The sequence below is a fragment of the Saimiri boliviensis genome, chromosome 10 (assembly GCF_048565385.1).
Source record: "Saimiri boliviensis isolate mSaiBol1 chromosome 10, mSaiBol1.pri, whole genome shotgun sequence".
Classification (NCBI taxonomy): Eukaryota; Metazoa; Chordata; class Mammalia; order Primates; family Cebidae; genus Saimiri; species Saimiri boliviensis.
The window spans coordinates 71,775,485-71,793,414 of record NC_133458.1 but is presented as its reverse complement, the minus strand read 5'-3'; the positions used below and the strand labels follow the sequence as shown (position 1 = coordinate 71,793,414).

The window sequence follows — 17,930 nt, the reverse complement described above, 5'->3', positions numbered from 1 at the left end:
AAGTCCTTTGACAAAAACTTTGTAGTGTTGGTACAATCTTTGCTTGTTGCTGTAATAAAATAATCTCAGTTTATTTTACGCATTTCCTGTTCCACACCTAGAATCAGTAATTTCTTCCGGGATCCCTGGTTTCCTTGAGTGGAACTCGTGTTTGGGGAGCACATTCTAGGCACCAGGAATGTCATTGCTATTGAATCGGTCACTGTTCCTAGATCTTTTTGGTGGACAGAGCAGTGAATATGTTTCTTTTATATTGAAAGATAATACACGCCATGAGTTCTTATGATACTTCCCACTGAGATTCAGGATTACTACAGAATTGTTACTTAACTGTATGTATCTTTATTTCCTTTCAACCCAAGCTGATAATCTCAGTTCTCAATGACTGAGTAATTTAAATTAAATTACTATTGGTAATTTAACTTATGTTACGATACAAATACAACGGTATCGAGATAACCATAACAAATATGACAACCAGCAATATGAGTACTGGAAGTAGTTTAGATTTTTTTTTCTTTTTTATATTTTAAAAAAAATTCTTAAAATATATCCCTTTAGGAACACATAACAAACATACAGGGTTTTAAGGTCACTTCAAATCATTCCTTAATGTAAGATTTTACTACCAATTTGAACCACATTAAGGTTGATTCATGTTACTTTAAATTTTTTAGGAATCAGTTTTGAGATTTATTTCATTTTCTCTTATAATTATGTACAATATTTACATGGTTCCAAAATCAAATGTAAAAATAAGGTATATTCAAAGAAGTCTAGCTACTATTTTTTTACTTTAGCTTCCCATCTTGCTATAGGTAACTTTTTTGTTTATCCTTTCAACTTTGAAGTATATATTAATATAATTATAAACAATGATAATATACCTTTTGAACTTCTCTCCACTTTGCTTTACTTATTTAAAAAAGTATCTTAGAAATCATTCCATAATAGTACATAGAAGTCTTCTTCATTTTCTCTTATACCTGAATAATATTACTCCCTTGGGTGAGGTACCATACTTTTGATTCACATAGCACTCTATTGATAGAGATTTTTGAGTTGTATTCATTCTTTTGCTATTCAAGTATCCTTTCAATGAATGTCATTCTGTACATGTCTTCTTTCTTATTTTTGCTAGTATACCTTTAGAATAGATTTCTAGAAGTGGAAATTGTTCTGTTAAAACATGTATTATTTTTAGATAATGCTAAATCCTCTTCCACAGTGTTGTGCCATTTTGCATTTCCAATGGCAATATATGAGAACAGCTGGTTTCTCTTGGCCTCATCACAGCGTATGTTACAAAACTTAGATTTTTGTCAATCTGATTGTTTAAAATAGGTTTCTCAGCTTGGTTTTGATTTTAATTTCCCTTATAAATGAAGTTGTATATCATTTTATATAGTTCAGAGCAAATTCTGTCCTCTAGACATGCTTTTTTTCCATTAATACCCATGAAGCTGCAAAGAAAATTCTAATTTGTCTATTTCCTTGGTTACATTTTCATCTCCCTTTTCTAGTTCAATTTCTCCTGTTTATTTCTAAAGTATTCCTCTTCCTCCAGATTGCATGTTAGTATTTCTTTTAAAATCTACTCCTGAGCTAGGTGTGGTGGCTCACACCTGTAATCTCAGCACTTTGAGAGGCCAAAGCAGGCAGATTATTTGAGGTCAGGAGTTCGAGACTAAACTGGCCAACATGGTGAAACTGTCTCTACAAAAATACAAAAATTAGCCAGGTATGGTGGTGTGTGCTGTGTAATCCCTGCACCTAGGGAGGTTGAGGCAGGAGAATCACTTGAACCTGGGAGGCAGAGGCTGCAATGAGCCAAGATAGAGCCACTGCACTCCAGCCTGGGCGACAGAGTGAGACTCTGTCACAAACAAACAAACTATATATCTACATATATCGATATTGATATAGATATATATCTCCACTCATTTGTGAAGATCACGGCTATTCCACTGCATACATGCTGCTTGGAGGTCTCTCTCTTCTTCTGACCCACATATCAAACTGCCTAATGGAGATCTTGAAATGCCTCTCTCAGGCACCTTTAGCTCAACATGTGGAAAGCTTTTCCCCAGCATGTCCTTCCCCTGCTGCTCTCCAGTGCAGGAATGCTACAACTCACCAGCTGCCCAGGTCATAAACCTGGGTTCTCTGCTGATGACTCCCTTTCCTATCTTCCTTCTATCAAATTAATCACCAATTTCTGTGGCTTTTATCTGTTAAATGGTTCTCAAACCCATTTACTTCTCTCCATCTCAGACTACTGGTTTAAATCACTATCATTTCTTTCTTACATTACTGTGCCTTCCTTTCATGTGGTCTCTGCTTTTCTTCTTGCTCTCAAGCATGGCAAAAATTATCTTAAATTTAATTTAATTTAATTTTGAGACAGAGTCTGGCTCTGTTACCCAGGCTGCAATGCAGTGGCTTGATCTCAGCTCACTGCAACCTCCATCTCCCAGGTTCAAGCAATTCTCCTGTCTCAGCCTCCAGAGTAGCTGGGACTACAGGTGTGTGTCACCATTCTCGGCTAATTTTTGTAAATTTAGTAGAGATGGGGTTTTACCATGTTGGTCAGGCTGGTCTCAAACTGACCTCAAGCAATCCATCTGCCTTGGCCTCACAATGTGCTGATACTACAGGTGTGAGCCACTGCGCCCAGCCAGAATTACCTTTTAAAACATAACATAAGGTCATTTACCAGCTTAAAAACCTCCAATAGCTCAAAATAAAAATAAACAACCAATCAATGAACCAAACAGAAAAACAAACAACCCAAGTCTCAAATCATATATTTTCACAGATACATGTAAGTAAGTAGATACTACCAAGCTCCAGCACATAGACATGAAACTGATCAAAGTTTACCTCTGGGGAGGGGACTGAGATGCAGGCAATGAAGGGGATATTGTGGATGGGGTTGGGGCTGGTAGAGGAGGACTTTGACTTTATCATTTAAATTGTTTGAATTTTTTATAATTAGAATGTTTTCAACTATTACCTACATGTTTAAAAATAAGTAAAATGGACTGAGAAAGTAAGCTTTAACTAGCTCTGAGGCAGACTGGGCTTACCAGAAGGTATATGAATTCCCAATGTCAAGTTGCCTGGAAGAGGCTTTAGTGAGAGCTGTTCCCAGGGAATGAGAAACCATCTTCTGCCCTTAAATATTATCTGAGGATTTCAGTTAACATATTCTTACCTTTGTGGTCCACAGTTTGACAGTCCAGTCAAATGATGATGTGACAAACAGGTGAGAAAAGTCGATTGGGCCCACTGCCATGTGGCAGTTAATTCCTGTCACTGGCCCTTGGTGACCTTCGAAGACCTCACCAATACCTGCTTTGCTGTAGGAAGAGAACACATGAGCAGAATTCCAGTGACCTCTATAAAGCAGTGATTGCTTAAAAAACAAAACAAAACAAAAAAATCCCTCGACTCTGCATGATTACTTCTCCATAATTTAGAACAACCATACACCACCAAAATGAAATAACTTTTACAAGTATCCTGAAAGAAATTGTTTGCAAACATGTTACACTATTTTTGATTATTTAAAAACAATGTAATCTTTTTAAAATACAGAATTTAATGTCAATATTATTTAATTCTTTTTGCAGAATTCCTCAAAACCTATCATTATTGATGCAGTTATTTTAATGAAAACAAATGCAGAAGCTTTTACATTTATAAGGCTATTTTATTCTTGAGATAGCATTCTGCACATGGCCTGCTTTATCTCCTTTTGGGGAGCCTCTTGACTATTAAACTCCATCCATCCTTGAAGAAACAATTGTTTAACTTTTTCAAGGAAATTTCTTAAATTAAGTTGACATAGCTAAAGATGTAACACTTTGTGGAAACCCTTGTTACCACAAAATAATATACATAATTTAAATATAATATGGAAAAAATGATGTTTTCTGTTTACTGAAAACAGAAGAGAGATTTACAAGTCCACCATAAATTCCACATGGGCAGGTATCTTGTCTTTCTCATTGCCAGGTGTTCGGTATACAGTAAGTGCTCAATAAATATCTGTTGCATGAACTAGCTAAGAAAAAGAGACAAACTTATGTCTCAGTTCTTTTTTAAAGAATTTTTTAAAGAATTTTTTAAAAAAATTACCCACAGACATATTTTGCTTATTTAACTAAGCTGGTATTATTTCCAGCCCTCTATTATTACATAATATTCTTCATGCAATCATATACAATTAGGAAGTTGTGAGAAAACATACAAAAAATGTTGTATTTAAATATTCATGTGTATGAGGTTATAAATATGACAAATAAATATGTAGGGATTGTAGAATCTTAATATTATGTCACTAAGAATAAAAATGAGTTCAGTTATTAAAACATTTGGGCCTCTGGAGTACTAATAAATGTCATGTGCTTAGCAAAATTTGGAATCATGAGCAAAGTGCTGCAGTGCATGTTCCATATAACAGGCACTCAAAAATTATGCCCAGTGAAACTGCTAACAGCAGTTCCACACATGATCATTTAAATTTGTTCTAATGAACTCGAGGAACTGATCTTTGAAGTGGCCCCTGGTGAGACTCCACTTGCTCTTAACAGCATCCTGAAAGAGTTTATAGGGTGCAAAATGAGGACCTTGTTTAATTTATGGAAGTGGATTTGCACCTTCACTATGTTAGGTGAAAAATAGCAACCCCCTGCCTCTCCCCCATAGACCTATTATGATCCATTTACAATGACTACAAAGCCCATGCCTGCTATGTTACAATTTTACTAAGGTCTGTATTTTATATTTCGGATGGATAGACCAATGTAAAAGCAACATTAAGCTTGTTGTAAAGAGATTTGTGGTGTGTGCTGTAGGGACCCTTCTTTTGAACCACAGTGCATATTCTGATAGTGTTTAAAAAGGACAATAACCACAGAACAAAAATGTTCATCATGTAAAATGTTGTTCACTTTATAATAATGAAAAAATATGGAAATTATCAATGACTGTATTCTATAGCCTTCATAGATAATTAAGGACCTAGGTAAAACCATGGGTTAAATCAACTGAACCTATGCCCTGTTCATTCTAATACACATATGGATAAAGCTGTGACTCCATGTCTGGCCCTACTAAACTCTCTGTGCCTCTCATGCCACTTACAACATTCTACTCACGTTCCAGATACTTGTGTATTTTATCTTTCCCACTGTCATCAGTTTTTTTGAAGAGAGAAACCAGATCTACATGATGTCTGCAGGCGTTGCAGCACCTAATAATGCACTTTGCTCAAAGTAGGCATACAAAAAATGCATTCAAGAATGAGTAACTTTAACAAATCTTTTTATGCTTTGATAAAACTTTAATGTGTGTCTTAGCCAGCTTTTATGAAGGAGGGTCATTGGGAATGGACTGTGAGGCATATCTTCCTAAGTCACGTGAGGGGGCAAATACTACTTGTTTCTATGCACAGAACAGCAACAACATCACGGCTAGTATAGTTTGAATGAAAAAACTCACATAGCTGAGCCATGGATGCTTGCTATTTCTACAGATCACAGAAGCACAGGGATATGAACTTGGAACAATTTGCAGTTCCTCATTAAGTCTTTATAGTCTGGGATGAGTGCAAGAGATGAAAAAAAAAATCAATGGAATAAGAACTACTAAAGTAAAAGGGGAAGTTAAGCACCAATGTGAACCTAGTGACCCTTTCAAAAGACGTGAGGCCACCTGTTAAGTACTGAATGCAATTTTGCAATGTGGTCCAAACTATTGAATTCCACTTTATACTGACAACTCTCTTTTCCAGGGGCACTGTTAATCTCTCAGTTAAGGTAGAGTTCTTATCACCTGGAAACTGCAAGGTGGTTTGTGTGACTCACACTGTTCTGGCCCCTCTGGGAGGAAGGGTTTATATGAATTATATTATATATAATTTCTTTATACCTCATATAGATTTTTTAGCTTCTCACTTACTATGTCCTAGGTACTGGACAGGAAATTAAAGATGAAATGGAAATAATATAGTAAGAGAATAATGGCAGATGAAGGAATAAACTAAAATATGATTAATGCTATTATAGAAGCATAGGAAAAATGTATGAAATAGTAAACTTGACAGCCTACAGTTTTATCCCACTTATTCTACTTTAACTTTCTCCATAACACTTATTATCCTAAACTATATATTTATTTGCTTATTAGTATTTAACCCTCAACTAGAATATGAACTCTAGGTCTATCGTGTTCTTTACTGTACCCTTATGATGGTGCCTGGCACATGTAAGTTCTTCATAAACATTCCTTGGAAGAGTGAATGAATAAAATAAATGAAAATTCTATGAGACTTAAATGTGTGAGTGGTTTTCTTTGCCCAAGAGTCAGGAAAGGTTTCACATGGAATGATCTTTGTGCTGGCTCTTGAATGATGAGGAGGAATTAACCAGGCCAAGAAGGGAGAAATGCTAGACCTGGTAAAATAAGCTGAGTGTAGAAACTGATTGAGGCATGGCGGGATAAGAAATACTTGGGGATTGTTATCTCTGATGGCCATGTGGCTAGACTCTGAAGGTATGCAGAGAGGCTGGGAAGGTGCAGGTGGTCTATTATGAGGTGCTCAGAAGCTTGAGCTTTTTTCTCCCAAGGCAGTGTGAACCACCAAAGTCTTATGAATAGCTAATGACCAGAGCAGACGTAGCTCTTTAAGATAATGAAGACTTGAAGTTGTGCTTTCCATTTTTTCCGAGATGCCTTTCCCATAATACAAGGTGGTTAAAATCCAGAATACGATAACAGACTTTCGGAAATGAGGAACATGTCATCAGTAAGGAAACAGAAAATCACCTTCCATGACGACAAGCTGTGTAGACTGTACCTTCCTCACTGCCAACCACAAAGTTATTGACGTCTCCCGTTGGGAAAGCCATTCCGGTAACAGCAACAGGCTTGGACTTATTGTACACCAGCTCCATGCTCTCCTACCAAAACACGGTGTGGTTACATTTCCATCTGTCAACTCCTTGCCATGCCAAAGATAGCATGGAAAAATCATTTGGCTAAATCGTCTGTTTGCTTTTCACACAGCGTTACAAAAGACCCTGGCTGTGCCAGAAACCATGCTTTACTGCCCCTGACATTCATGCTTCTGTGGATCTCTAGTTTCAGGCCGGCTGGATTTCATCAGCATGTGCTGCTGCTTCTTAAGTCAGGCAGAGATGACAGGTGAGAATTTTGAAACTAATGGTGCAGAAACTAAAGATAATACTGTAATGGTTACACTTGTCAGCTCCAGGCTTTAATAAAACACACAATACCCTTGTATTTACAAACATTTTCAAAATCAATTGTTCGTGAGAATACACATGTATTAATATCAGATGTACTAAGCACATTTGTCAAAGTAGGAGTGTGTGTCCTCCATGGACTAAAACCAGAACGTTGTCACTCAAGTCATAAAAAACAGATTTCAACAGGGACTAGATTTCACGCAGGGCAGCCATTGGGTGAATAGGCTATAAGCCTGGAAAGAACAATATCTTTAAATAGCAAACAAGAGTCTTTATTTTATATGTTTTTTTAAACTTGAGAATTAAAGAGTTCTAATCTTAAAAGATATACTGCTGAATTAAGTTTAATGAGAGAAAAGAGTAATTATAACTTATATCCCTGAGTATATCTGGCTATTTACATCAAACAGCCTGTTTTGAGAGTCTGAAAAAATTTTTAAAAAAATCATTCTGAGGTATCATATCATTATAGTTGTTTGAGAGTTTAGTCTTTCTTGTGCAAATAAACTGGACCATTTCATCCAGGGAGTCCATTAAATTGAAAGCACAAGCTAACAGTCTAGGCAGCACAGATCATTCTGATCCTGTGATGTGCTCAAAGTTTGTGATATCCACACATAGGAAGCATATCAGCATCTGGGCTAAAGGAGACGATGCTGTGACTATGTCATACAGAAAACTGGATTATCCAATAATCTGCTTCATCACTAAAGTTGGCAGCAAGGAAGGAAAGGTCTCTACCCATTTGGAAGACAGAAAGACCAGGACAGCTGTTAGATGTCCCTACTCTTCCCTGCCACCATGGAAGCCATGTCATGAAATTCTCCATCTTTGTATAGACACAGGAGCCTATGGACATGCTAAAACTAATACAAATGGACCTAGAGCCATCATGTGACTGGTTTTAACCTAAACAAATATGTGTAATGAGCAAAACGGGCAATTAAAAATTCCTAAATAGAGGGTTTGCTCTTACGTCTGTTTATAATCTCCAGGCTTTTAAAAGAAAACAACACATTGCTGAGAATTTTAAGACAAAGCCATAAAATACCCATAGCTCCAGGCCTCTATAATGTTAAAGATCAGCAAAAATAGAGGAACTTCAATTGTAAGCAGCTTATTAGCACTCTCTCTTTTTTCTCCCTAAAATATTTTTTTTAAAACTTAGTATTCTTTACATCTGTATTTTGTGGAGATTTAAAGGAGGTTCTTTCTTCACAGTTTCCATATTTCCTTGTGTGTGTGTGTGTGTGTGTGTGTGTGTATAATAATTATCTTTTGAAGAGACAGGTCTTACTCTGTCACCCAGACTGGAGTGCAGTGGTGTGATAATAGTTTACTGCAACCTTAAATTCCTGGGTTCAAGCAATTCTCCTGCCTGAACCTCCCAAGGAACTTGGATCACAGACATGTGCTACCACACCCAGCTAATTTTTTAAGTTTTAGTAGAGAAAGGGTCTTGCTGTGTTGCCTAGACTGGTCTTCAACTCCTAGGCTCAAGTGATCCTCCCACTTTGGCCTATTGAAGTGCTGGGATTACAGGTGTAAGCCACTGTGCCCCATCTCTTTATGTATATTTTGAAAATTTAACAACTTCTAAAATTGTGTGACAGACATTCTAGGGTGGTTATCCTGGGAAAGAATACAGAAATGTTAACACTGAGAATTATCTGCTCGGTATCTTTTACAAGTTTCTTCATGTTTCCTTACATTTTTGTCAAAGGCTATAACAATGACTTCTCTTTGGATCTTGGTTGGAGGAGAGTGAATACTGTTTTTTTTCACACAAAGAAATGTGAAAAAAGTGTGTATGTAAGTGTTCATGTGTGTATGCGTTGTCTCTGTGTGTTTGTCTACATACACATATCTTGCAAGTTACATTTAGTTGCCTCCCTTTGACAGCCTCTCCCACTTCTCTTCCTTTGTTTGGTTCCCACTGTTGCAATCAGTAGTGGTTTGCAGACTTTGGAATTTTTCATTTTTGACTTCTCATTTACTGAACAAAGAATGACAGGAGCCATACTAACAAACATTCCAGAGGGGAAAACAGATGGTTTGATAAATTCTTCATACACACAGGCTGTTGTCTAGGCTACAGATACAAGCAAGGGCCTGGATTTCTGTTTTGCTAGGATACCTTCCCTCTAATGCAAGTACCCATAAGGGATTGCTCTGCTGAGCTCCAACCTCGTTTGCATCTGTTTAACAATGCTGTAGGGTAAGTACAATTCATACCATAGGCCAACTTCCATAATTACTATGATTTAGAATGGATTATTTCATTTTCAGTTGAAACTGACCTAAGGATTAATGTATTACAATAATTACATGATTTGTGGTAAAGGAAATGGGTTTTGGCTTCAAGAGAAGATTGCTGAAAACAAGCACCACTCTTTCAAGTGCATCCATTGGTTTTAGCTCCTCTAGGATGTGAGGGTTTGGCTTTTAGGAACTACGTTCCATTAAGTAGGTATCTCTTTTAACCAGGATGCTGTTATGTGTAGGGAAAAACAAACCCACCTGTGGAGTTGAGAGCATGTCCAGGCTCCAGGAACACATTTTGCCATCAGTGGAGACAGTGATGAGGTTATGAGCATTCTGGGTCCCAACAACATTTACACAGTACACGGGATGCTGCAAAAATATAAACAAGGAGGATCAGACACAGATCCAAGAGGAAGCGCTTACATTTGAGTGTCAAACACATTTCTCTAAAACAGGGATTAAAGACTGACATAATCCTACTGTAATACAAGCCTCAGGTCATTTGCTGCTTTTTATTTGAACCTGATTTCTTTCTAAAAGCTCTGGAAGCAACACACAATAGTGGAAATACTTACAAAGCTTCACCTTGCTTAGTCAGAATGCAATGCAGGGGAACAGAAGGAAGCTAGAGCAAATGAGGTTTGATGGAGCAGAGGCAACGCAGGGAGGTGAATTTGGATTACTTGAATAAGTCTCCACTGCGTAGTTTGGCTTCTAAACTCAACAAGAGAGATGGAAAAACACAGTCTTCAAAACGGTAGAACTATTGACTTTTGGAAAGAATATATGTTACTAAATCTGGAGTTTAATGCATTATAGTCACAATGCCAAATATTTGTTAACATTCTTTATAAAAAGTGGTTAATATCCATAACCATTTTAATCTGGGGGAGAGAAACTGGTGGTGAGATTATTGAGACAATGTACCTAGTGAGATAAAATCAGTTTCTTTTATGTTGCTGCAAAATCTAGGATAACGATATATTTATTTTTCAAAATACCATTTGCAGTAGTATAGAGGCCTAGATTTGGCCAGGGCATTGAGAAAGGTCATTGATACAAACTAGGAACCATACACAAGATGCTGTAAGTCTCTGTCCTACTCTAGTGGGTTATCCCACTCTGCAGAATTCTTAATCATAGGCTAAAATCATTTGCAGCTGGGTATTAAACACTAAATGGAAGGTTAACATAAGCAGAACCTACAGCAATCTGTGTTCGATTTCAGGCATTTCAGCCATCAGTGGCCAAACCACACTTACTCGGTGCTTCTTTGTGCAAATAGCTGACAATATAAGTCTTACCCTTGATGAGTTACTGTCCATAATACCTAGCCACAACTACAGTGAAACAATATTTAATATTGGAAAGTTGATATTGCGTAAAGAATAGTTCCCACACTATTATTATCATATAAACTGCTGGTCAGAAGGAGCGGAAATAATCATCTAATGTAGCTACTCATTTGCCTCAACCAAGAGGTGGTCCAAACTCTGCTTAGACACCTTTCTTAAAGGGCAGCCAGTTTTTGCAGTATTTTGTGGGGGAGTTTTTTCTGCCACTAACGGGGAAAAAGAAGTTCAAGGAGATATTTTCAGTGTAGTGCCCTCTGGGACCAAACTGATCAAGTCGAAACAGTACAGCTTTTTGAATATTTATAGATAGTTGTTCCCTATTACTCCCCTCCCTGTCAAGTTTTTTCTTACACAGAATGTCACTCATTCCTTCATCTGTTCCTTGTGTACTTGGTTTTCAAAACCTTCCCTATCATGGTGAATCTCTTTTGAAAATGCTGAATTTTGTCTGAGTTCCTCTACCAGTGAGGTTCTAAGAATAAAACAGAACTTTCTACCTATATTCTGACCAGCAGAATATAGAAATCTGGGTAGCATTGAATTATCCTTCTCATTTAATAAAAAATATGCCTGCATCTAATGCATCCTAAGAGTACATCTGCTTTGTTGACAATTATATTACCTCTTTCCCCCATGCTGATGGACAGTCAACTAAGTCCCTATGTCTTTCACACCATATTTTTACTGGAACTTCCAAATGAATCAGCCATAGTGGATCTGCACAGTGCTAAGTACAGCAGAGATCTGAAGCTAAGTGTTATCCCAATCAGTTCTCTAGATATGGGGACTGACTGGTTGTGGATCTGTAGGCAATGTTCTTTCCCAAGTATCTGGTGTATATAGAACCCAGGCAGTGTACTATCAAATTCAAACCCAGAGCTACACAGCATGCAAAGTTCTATGTGGAAATCAAATGGGAGACTGGGTGTAATGAATTTTCACCTGAAAACAGTACTGACAGTACAACTACAGAATGGGAAGGCTGAGTCCAAATACTGTTATGAACCTGAAATTCATCTTGTCTTTCAGCAAGAGTCCAGTGGGGCTTCTTTGTTAACCACTGAGCATCTACACAAATCATTAAACACTAACAGATCAAGACTCAGAAAGGTCCAGCAGAGAAAGGAGCAAGTCTAGAAGAATGTGTAGAGCCAAATGCCTGGAGTAAGAGTGTGTGTGGCAGCCCCTCCCAAGCTTTAATCAGCACTACTGGCCTGTGCTTTCATGAGTAATAAAACTCAGTTTAAAAGAAAAAAGAGGTGTAATGAAACCAAAACAGAAGCAGACACCGGGGCATGAAAACACACACACACACACACACACACACACACACACACACACACAACTCAACCATTAAGGAAGAAAAAGCTACAGTACACTACACCTCATTTTTCCAGTATAGATGCCAGATTGTTTTTATTTATTTTAGAAATAAACTTACTGTGCGCTAGAAGGATTTTGTTTTAGTTATGATTTCCTGTTGTCTCAAATGCATATGTGTGGTGGGTGTGAAAGGAAATTAGTGAGTAATCTGTGGTGGGCCTCTTTTTCCTTTTTGATCCTGGTACTAATCAGCCACCCAATAGTGAAAGTTGAAAGACAGTCATAAAATTAACTGTTCGCTTTTAAATTAACTGTTCTATAGATTAGAAAAAACACAGTAAAAGAGAAAAGTGGACAACCTTTTATTTTCTCTCTCTCTCTCTCTCTCTTTCTCTCTTTCTCTCTCTCTTTCTTCTTTTTTTTAGAGGAAGTCTCCCTCTGTTGCCCAGGCTGCAGTACAGTGGTACAATCTCAGCTCACTGCAACCTCCGTCTACTCATTTCAAGCAATTCTTCTGCCTCAGCCTCCCAAGAAGCTGGGATTACAGGCGTGTACCATGACATCCAGCTACTTTTTGTATTTTTAGTGGAGACTGGGTTTCTCCATGTTGGCCAGGCTGGTCTGAAACCCCTGGCCTCAAGTGATCCACCTGTCTTGGCCTCCCAAAATGCTGGCATTAGAGGCATGAGCCACCATACCTGGCCTATTTTATTTTCTAACAGAAGTAACGCCAGTAAGTGTGATAACAATAATATTTTAGTTGTGATGATCACACTCTAAGTTACTTGCAAAAGAAACTGTAATTCTTTGGAAGAGCTCCTGGGTTTGAATTCTTCCCAAAAGCTTACTGCTAAGTGTTCTAACATTTGGAATCACAATTTTGGAAATTTCAGAAGGTATGTTTAGAAATACACCAGCCATCCGAACAGGGCCAAGACATGGTTTCACACTACTTCAGTCAACACCTGCATCAAGCCCACCTTCTCCTGGGCCACAATTTTCTGTTATTAGTTTGGAGAAATGGGGTAGGCAAGAGCAATTTCCCGAGTTTCCCAAGAACTAGTTTCACCTGCATGTGTCTTTGGCCCCAGTCAATCAGAATTAAGGCTGACTTGGTATTTGTCATTTCCCATTGATAATCTTACAAGAGTGGGAGAATTTTCCTCCTCATGGACTTAGCTAAGCAGTTGGCAGTCCTTCTTCATGCCAGAGTGCTTTTGAGGCCAGAATACGAAACAAATGAGGTAAGAGCATTAAGGAAATTGAAAACAAGAGTAGAGCTGTATCCTTGGGCATAATTTGGGCATTTCAGAGAAAGAACATCAGTTACCCTGAGTGTCAAGGTAGCAAGGATTGATGGAGACATGCCTGTCTTCTCATTCCTCTGAACAATTGCTATACACACCTGTCATTCTCTTAAAGGAAATGACAGAGTAGTTGTCTTATGAACACTATACTGAACCTCTTCTACTAAATTATGGGTAATGGTTTTGAGATGTTGACTTTTAACCCCAGGGATTATATTGTCACTTCAGACTTTATGTTGAGACTTATACCACACATTCCAGAATTTAAAGTCAAAGTACTCTCTCAAATCACAAATGGAAAAGGCCTGTTGGCAAAGTCCCACATATCATCTCTAGACATAAAATGCTTACTCTTCAGGATCTATTTGAAAGTACATGTTTCTATCTTACAACATAAATGTACTGAGTTTCTTTGGGAAAACAATTCCACAGATGCCTCTTCCAAGGTTTCTCTTTACTGGTGGCCTTTGGGAGAGCCAAGGAGATCCTCCCTACATGCTAGCACATGCAGATCATTAAGAAATATCCCTAAAGCCAGTGCTTCCTTCATCTACTTTTCACTCTACTTTTAGTCGGTCAGGATTCAATCATAATAAAGTAGATCCTCCCAACTTGGCATTACTGGCAACATCCATACTTTCCTAAGTAGAGCTATTTTCTCTTTCAGGGCCTGGTGACTCACAGGGATGTGGCAAAAGTTTACGTTACCGTGTGTGCAGCAGCTGACAAGGGCGTCCGCTGCACTGGAGTCCTTCGATGACTGCGATTGTCCCAGAGGACAATCTGGCCCGAGTAAGTCCCACCAACCACCAAGTTAGGATGGAAACGGGCAAAGCAGACCGACATCACAGAGGACTGTCAGGGAAAAGGGGAGAGAGAGAGAGAGAGAGAGAGAGAGAGAGAGAGAGAGAGAGAGAGAGAGAGAGATGCACTGTGAAATGGTTGTAGAAGGCTTGTTTCTTCCTGAAAACTGTTCATCACGCAAACTCAATACATCCTGGAAAACAAAAAGCAACTTAAAGCTGGGACTGTAAAACTGCATAGTTACTAAGAAATTTTGTACATAGGCACAGGAATTTCTTTGGAGAGGCTGACCAATGATTACTCCTTAAAATCTGAAATTTGAAGTCTTGTCCATGTTATCAAATAGGCATAAAACCTATCTTAAGTACATCATTGTTTTGTGGTCTCTAAAGTTGATTTATGGACATTACCCATTTATCACAAAAAATTGCAACAGAACTAGTATTAATTCTCCACCAAAGCCTTTATGAAGAAATTCCTTATTTTGAGAGCATGGCCACATCAAATTATACTATTTGCAGTGTTGGTAAAGCCAGAGTAATTCTAGCCTCAAGGACTTTAAGATGAGGTCTTCCAGTGTGGTGATTCCTCAAGGCTCTAGAATCAGAAATACCATTTGACCCAGCAATCCCATTACTGGGTATATACCTGAAGGATTATAAATCATTCTATTATAAAGACACATGCACGTGTATGTTCATTGTGGCACGGTTTACAATAGCAAAGATTTAGAACCAACCCAAATACCCATCAATGATAAAGAAAATGTGGCACATATACACCATGGAATACTATGTAGCTATAAAAAAGGATGTGTTCATGTCCTTTGCAGGGACATGGGTGAATCTGGAAACCATCATTCTCAGCAAACTGACACAAGAACAGAAAACCAAATACTGCTTGTTCTCACTCATAAGTGGGTGTTGAACAATGAGAACACACAGACACAGGGAGGGGAGCATCACACACTGGGGTCTGTTTGAAGGTGGGGGGCTAGGGAAGGGACAGAGGTGGGTAGGGAGGTTGGGGAGGGATAACATTGGGAGGGATAATGCCTGATGTAGGTGATGGGGGGATGGATGCAGCAAGCCACCATGGCCTGTGTGTACCTATGCAACAATCCTGCAAGTTCTGCACAGGTACCCCAGAACTTAAAGTATAATAATAATAATAATAATAATAATAATAAAAAGATGAGGTCTTCTTTTCATTTTTGATTTAACGTAGATATCTAGGAAGTATACGAACCTCAGACTGATCGAACTGGCTCCTCCTAAAATTTGCTCACCTCCCATAGGCATTCTTCCTGACTTTTAATTCTGCCCACTTTAGAAAACTCTTAATGCTATTCTTTGCCTATTTTAGCAAACAGCCAGAAATGGATTTCAGTCCAGCTCTGCCATGGTCTGTCATTGTCTGTCACAAATGTGGTTTCTGAAGCTCCACAGAAGACTGGACACTACACTTTGTAGAAAATTACTTAGCTGAGATAGAACCGTAATGCACTTAAAATCAGACAAGTTACTGTTCTGCATCTGCTAAGTCCATTTTGATTTCTACAGTTCTTTCCATATTTGCATTTATAAGCTGAAGTAATTGTTTTTAGTGAATACATTTCATGCCTTAATTAAATTAAATGAAGTTATGGAGAACTTACCATGTGTAAGGAAGGTATTGTACTAGGAATGGTACAAGTAAAAGGGTCATTGCCCTCAGCAAACTTGTGCTCTGGGAAAGGGAACTAAAAACATGCACACAGATGAACAGATGGGCTACCAGTCCATACAGTGCCTTTGTGGAAAACAGAAAAAGGTGTCATCTGCAGACACACAGTCATGTTGGCAGGTACATGCCTTGGCAAATGGAGAGTAAGATGGATTTTCATCCCCACGTGTCCCTTCGGCACAACTTGCACACCCAACTAGCAGCCTTGAATGTGACACATGCCATGACTAAATTGTAGGAGCATGTGGTGTGTATGTGTGTCTCTGTGTGTGAGGGGGATAGATGGAAGGGGAAGATTTGTTTTAGTTAGGGGAGGGGAGAGGAGGCTGGAAATGGTGAGATGGTTAGAAAGACCTCATGGAAGAGAATGAATCATACCTTGAAGTATATATGAAACATTCAGAGAGTGGAGAGAAGAAAAAGGCATTCCTGAAGGATAGGATTATGGGGGAAAGGGACTGGAGGCAGCAAAATGAGACAGGTGATCAGCCTATAGTCTTTTTTGGCTGGGAAGGGGTTTGCATGGAAGAATCAGATAGTAGAAGTGTGGCAAAGAGATCACCTGGGCTAGACAGGAGAAACCTTGAATGACATTATTTGGATTTTTTCCTGTGGACAATGGTGAGAAATCACAACTTTCAGAGCAAATGAGTAAGAGGATCCAAGGTTGTAACTGATATGCTAGCAAAGTAGTAACAAAAAACCCCAAAACAAAAATCTATGACCTCTTTTTGACTAGTAAACATCTATTCATACACAGACACACACACACACACGTGAGCACGTGCGTGTGCTCGCACGCGCACGCGCGCACACACACACACACACACACACACAGAAACCAAACCCAGATCTCCTATCAGACTAAGGGTTCCTAGTCAGAAATAGCCTCAGATACTCTGAGGGAGAATAAAGAATGTAGACTATTTTTCAATGTCATGTTTCCCCACTTTGAATGATTTTCTGTTCCAATTCCTTGAACGTGATTCAATGGAGAACATGCTCATGCCCCAATCTGGTTTTCATAAAGTTCAAGAACAACTTTCAATAATGATACTGAATTAAAGAAAAAGAAAATAATGCTGGTTGGCTTCTTGTTTTACACATCCCACATAAAGGATTCTTAGCTTTCAATTGATGAAATTCTTATGTTGCTGGAGCTAAGTTGGAAACTTTTTTTTTTAAGCTTCAGAAGGATTTAAAATTATCCAGGTGGTATCAACAACTGAATTTACCAAAGCTTGAATCAGTATGGTAAAAGAATGTCATTCATTTTAAAAATGCAGAATTCAACCACTTGATTGCTTCTGTGTTTCAGCTGAATCCTAGCAAACATCCCTCCCAATCTTGTACTGTTTGTTGAGACTAAACCAGAGAAAAACCAACAGTGGAGGTATTTCTATAAAGCTGAAACACATAGTTGGCAATCAACTAGAGCCATAGGGTGATAAATCCAGTACCTACTTGTTCATTCATTAATTTTTTCATTCTTCATTCATTCATCATCCAACACTTAGCACCAACTAAGGACTACTAAACCATTTCAAAAACGTTAAATGTCACAAGAGCTCCACCATCTCAAATTCAGAATTCTATTTAAATTTGATAAAAAGTCAAGTGAATGCTAAAAACGAGTAACACCACCTTGCAGTGCCAGAGTTCTGCCTCCAGAGTCTACTTTGTTTTGCTGCAAACCTATTTTTATAATATATCCATGAGGAAAAAGTAGACTTTTTTTTTTCATTTTCTATTTGTAAGATAAGGTATAGTTATGTTAATCAGTTTCACTTATATCTTAAGCTCAACACATTGATTATAATATATGTTATATTTATTACATGACATATATGTTTAAATATATACAGATATATTTA

At 38.1% G+C, this 17,930-nt stretch overlaps 1 protein-coding gene across 5 annotated transcripts in view; it reads right to left on the bottom strand.

Annotated features, from left to right (window-relative positions):
* The window catches only part of DYNC1I1 (dynein cytoplasmic 1 intermediate chain 1), a 328,200-nt gene that overhangs the window by 57,491 nt on the left and 252,779 nt on the right, over nt 1-17,930 (bottom strand). For 4 of the 5 annotated variants that reach the window (XM_003921229.4, XM_074379472.1, XM_003921227.4 and 1 more), the window contains 4 exons: nt 14,236-14,382; nt 9,798-9,911; nt 6,835-6,968; nt 3,218-3,362 (listed from right to left, as the gene is read on the bottom strand). In XM_003921229.4, coding sequence (XP_003921278.1) covers nt 3,218-3,362; nt 6,835-6,968; nt 9,798-9,911; nt 14,236-14,382 — 540 coding nt within the window. The remainder of the gene's footprint in view (nt 1-3,217; nt 3,363-6,834; nt 6,969-9,797; nt 9,912-14,235; nt 14,383-17,930) is intronic. The other variant, XM_074379474.1, reaches the window with a different exon arrangement.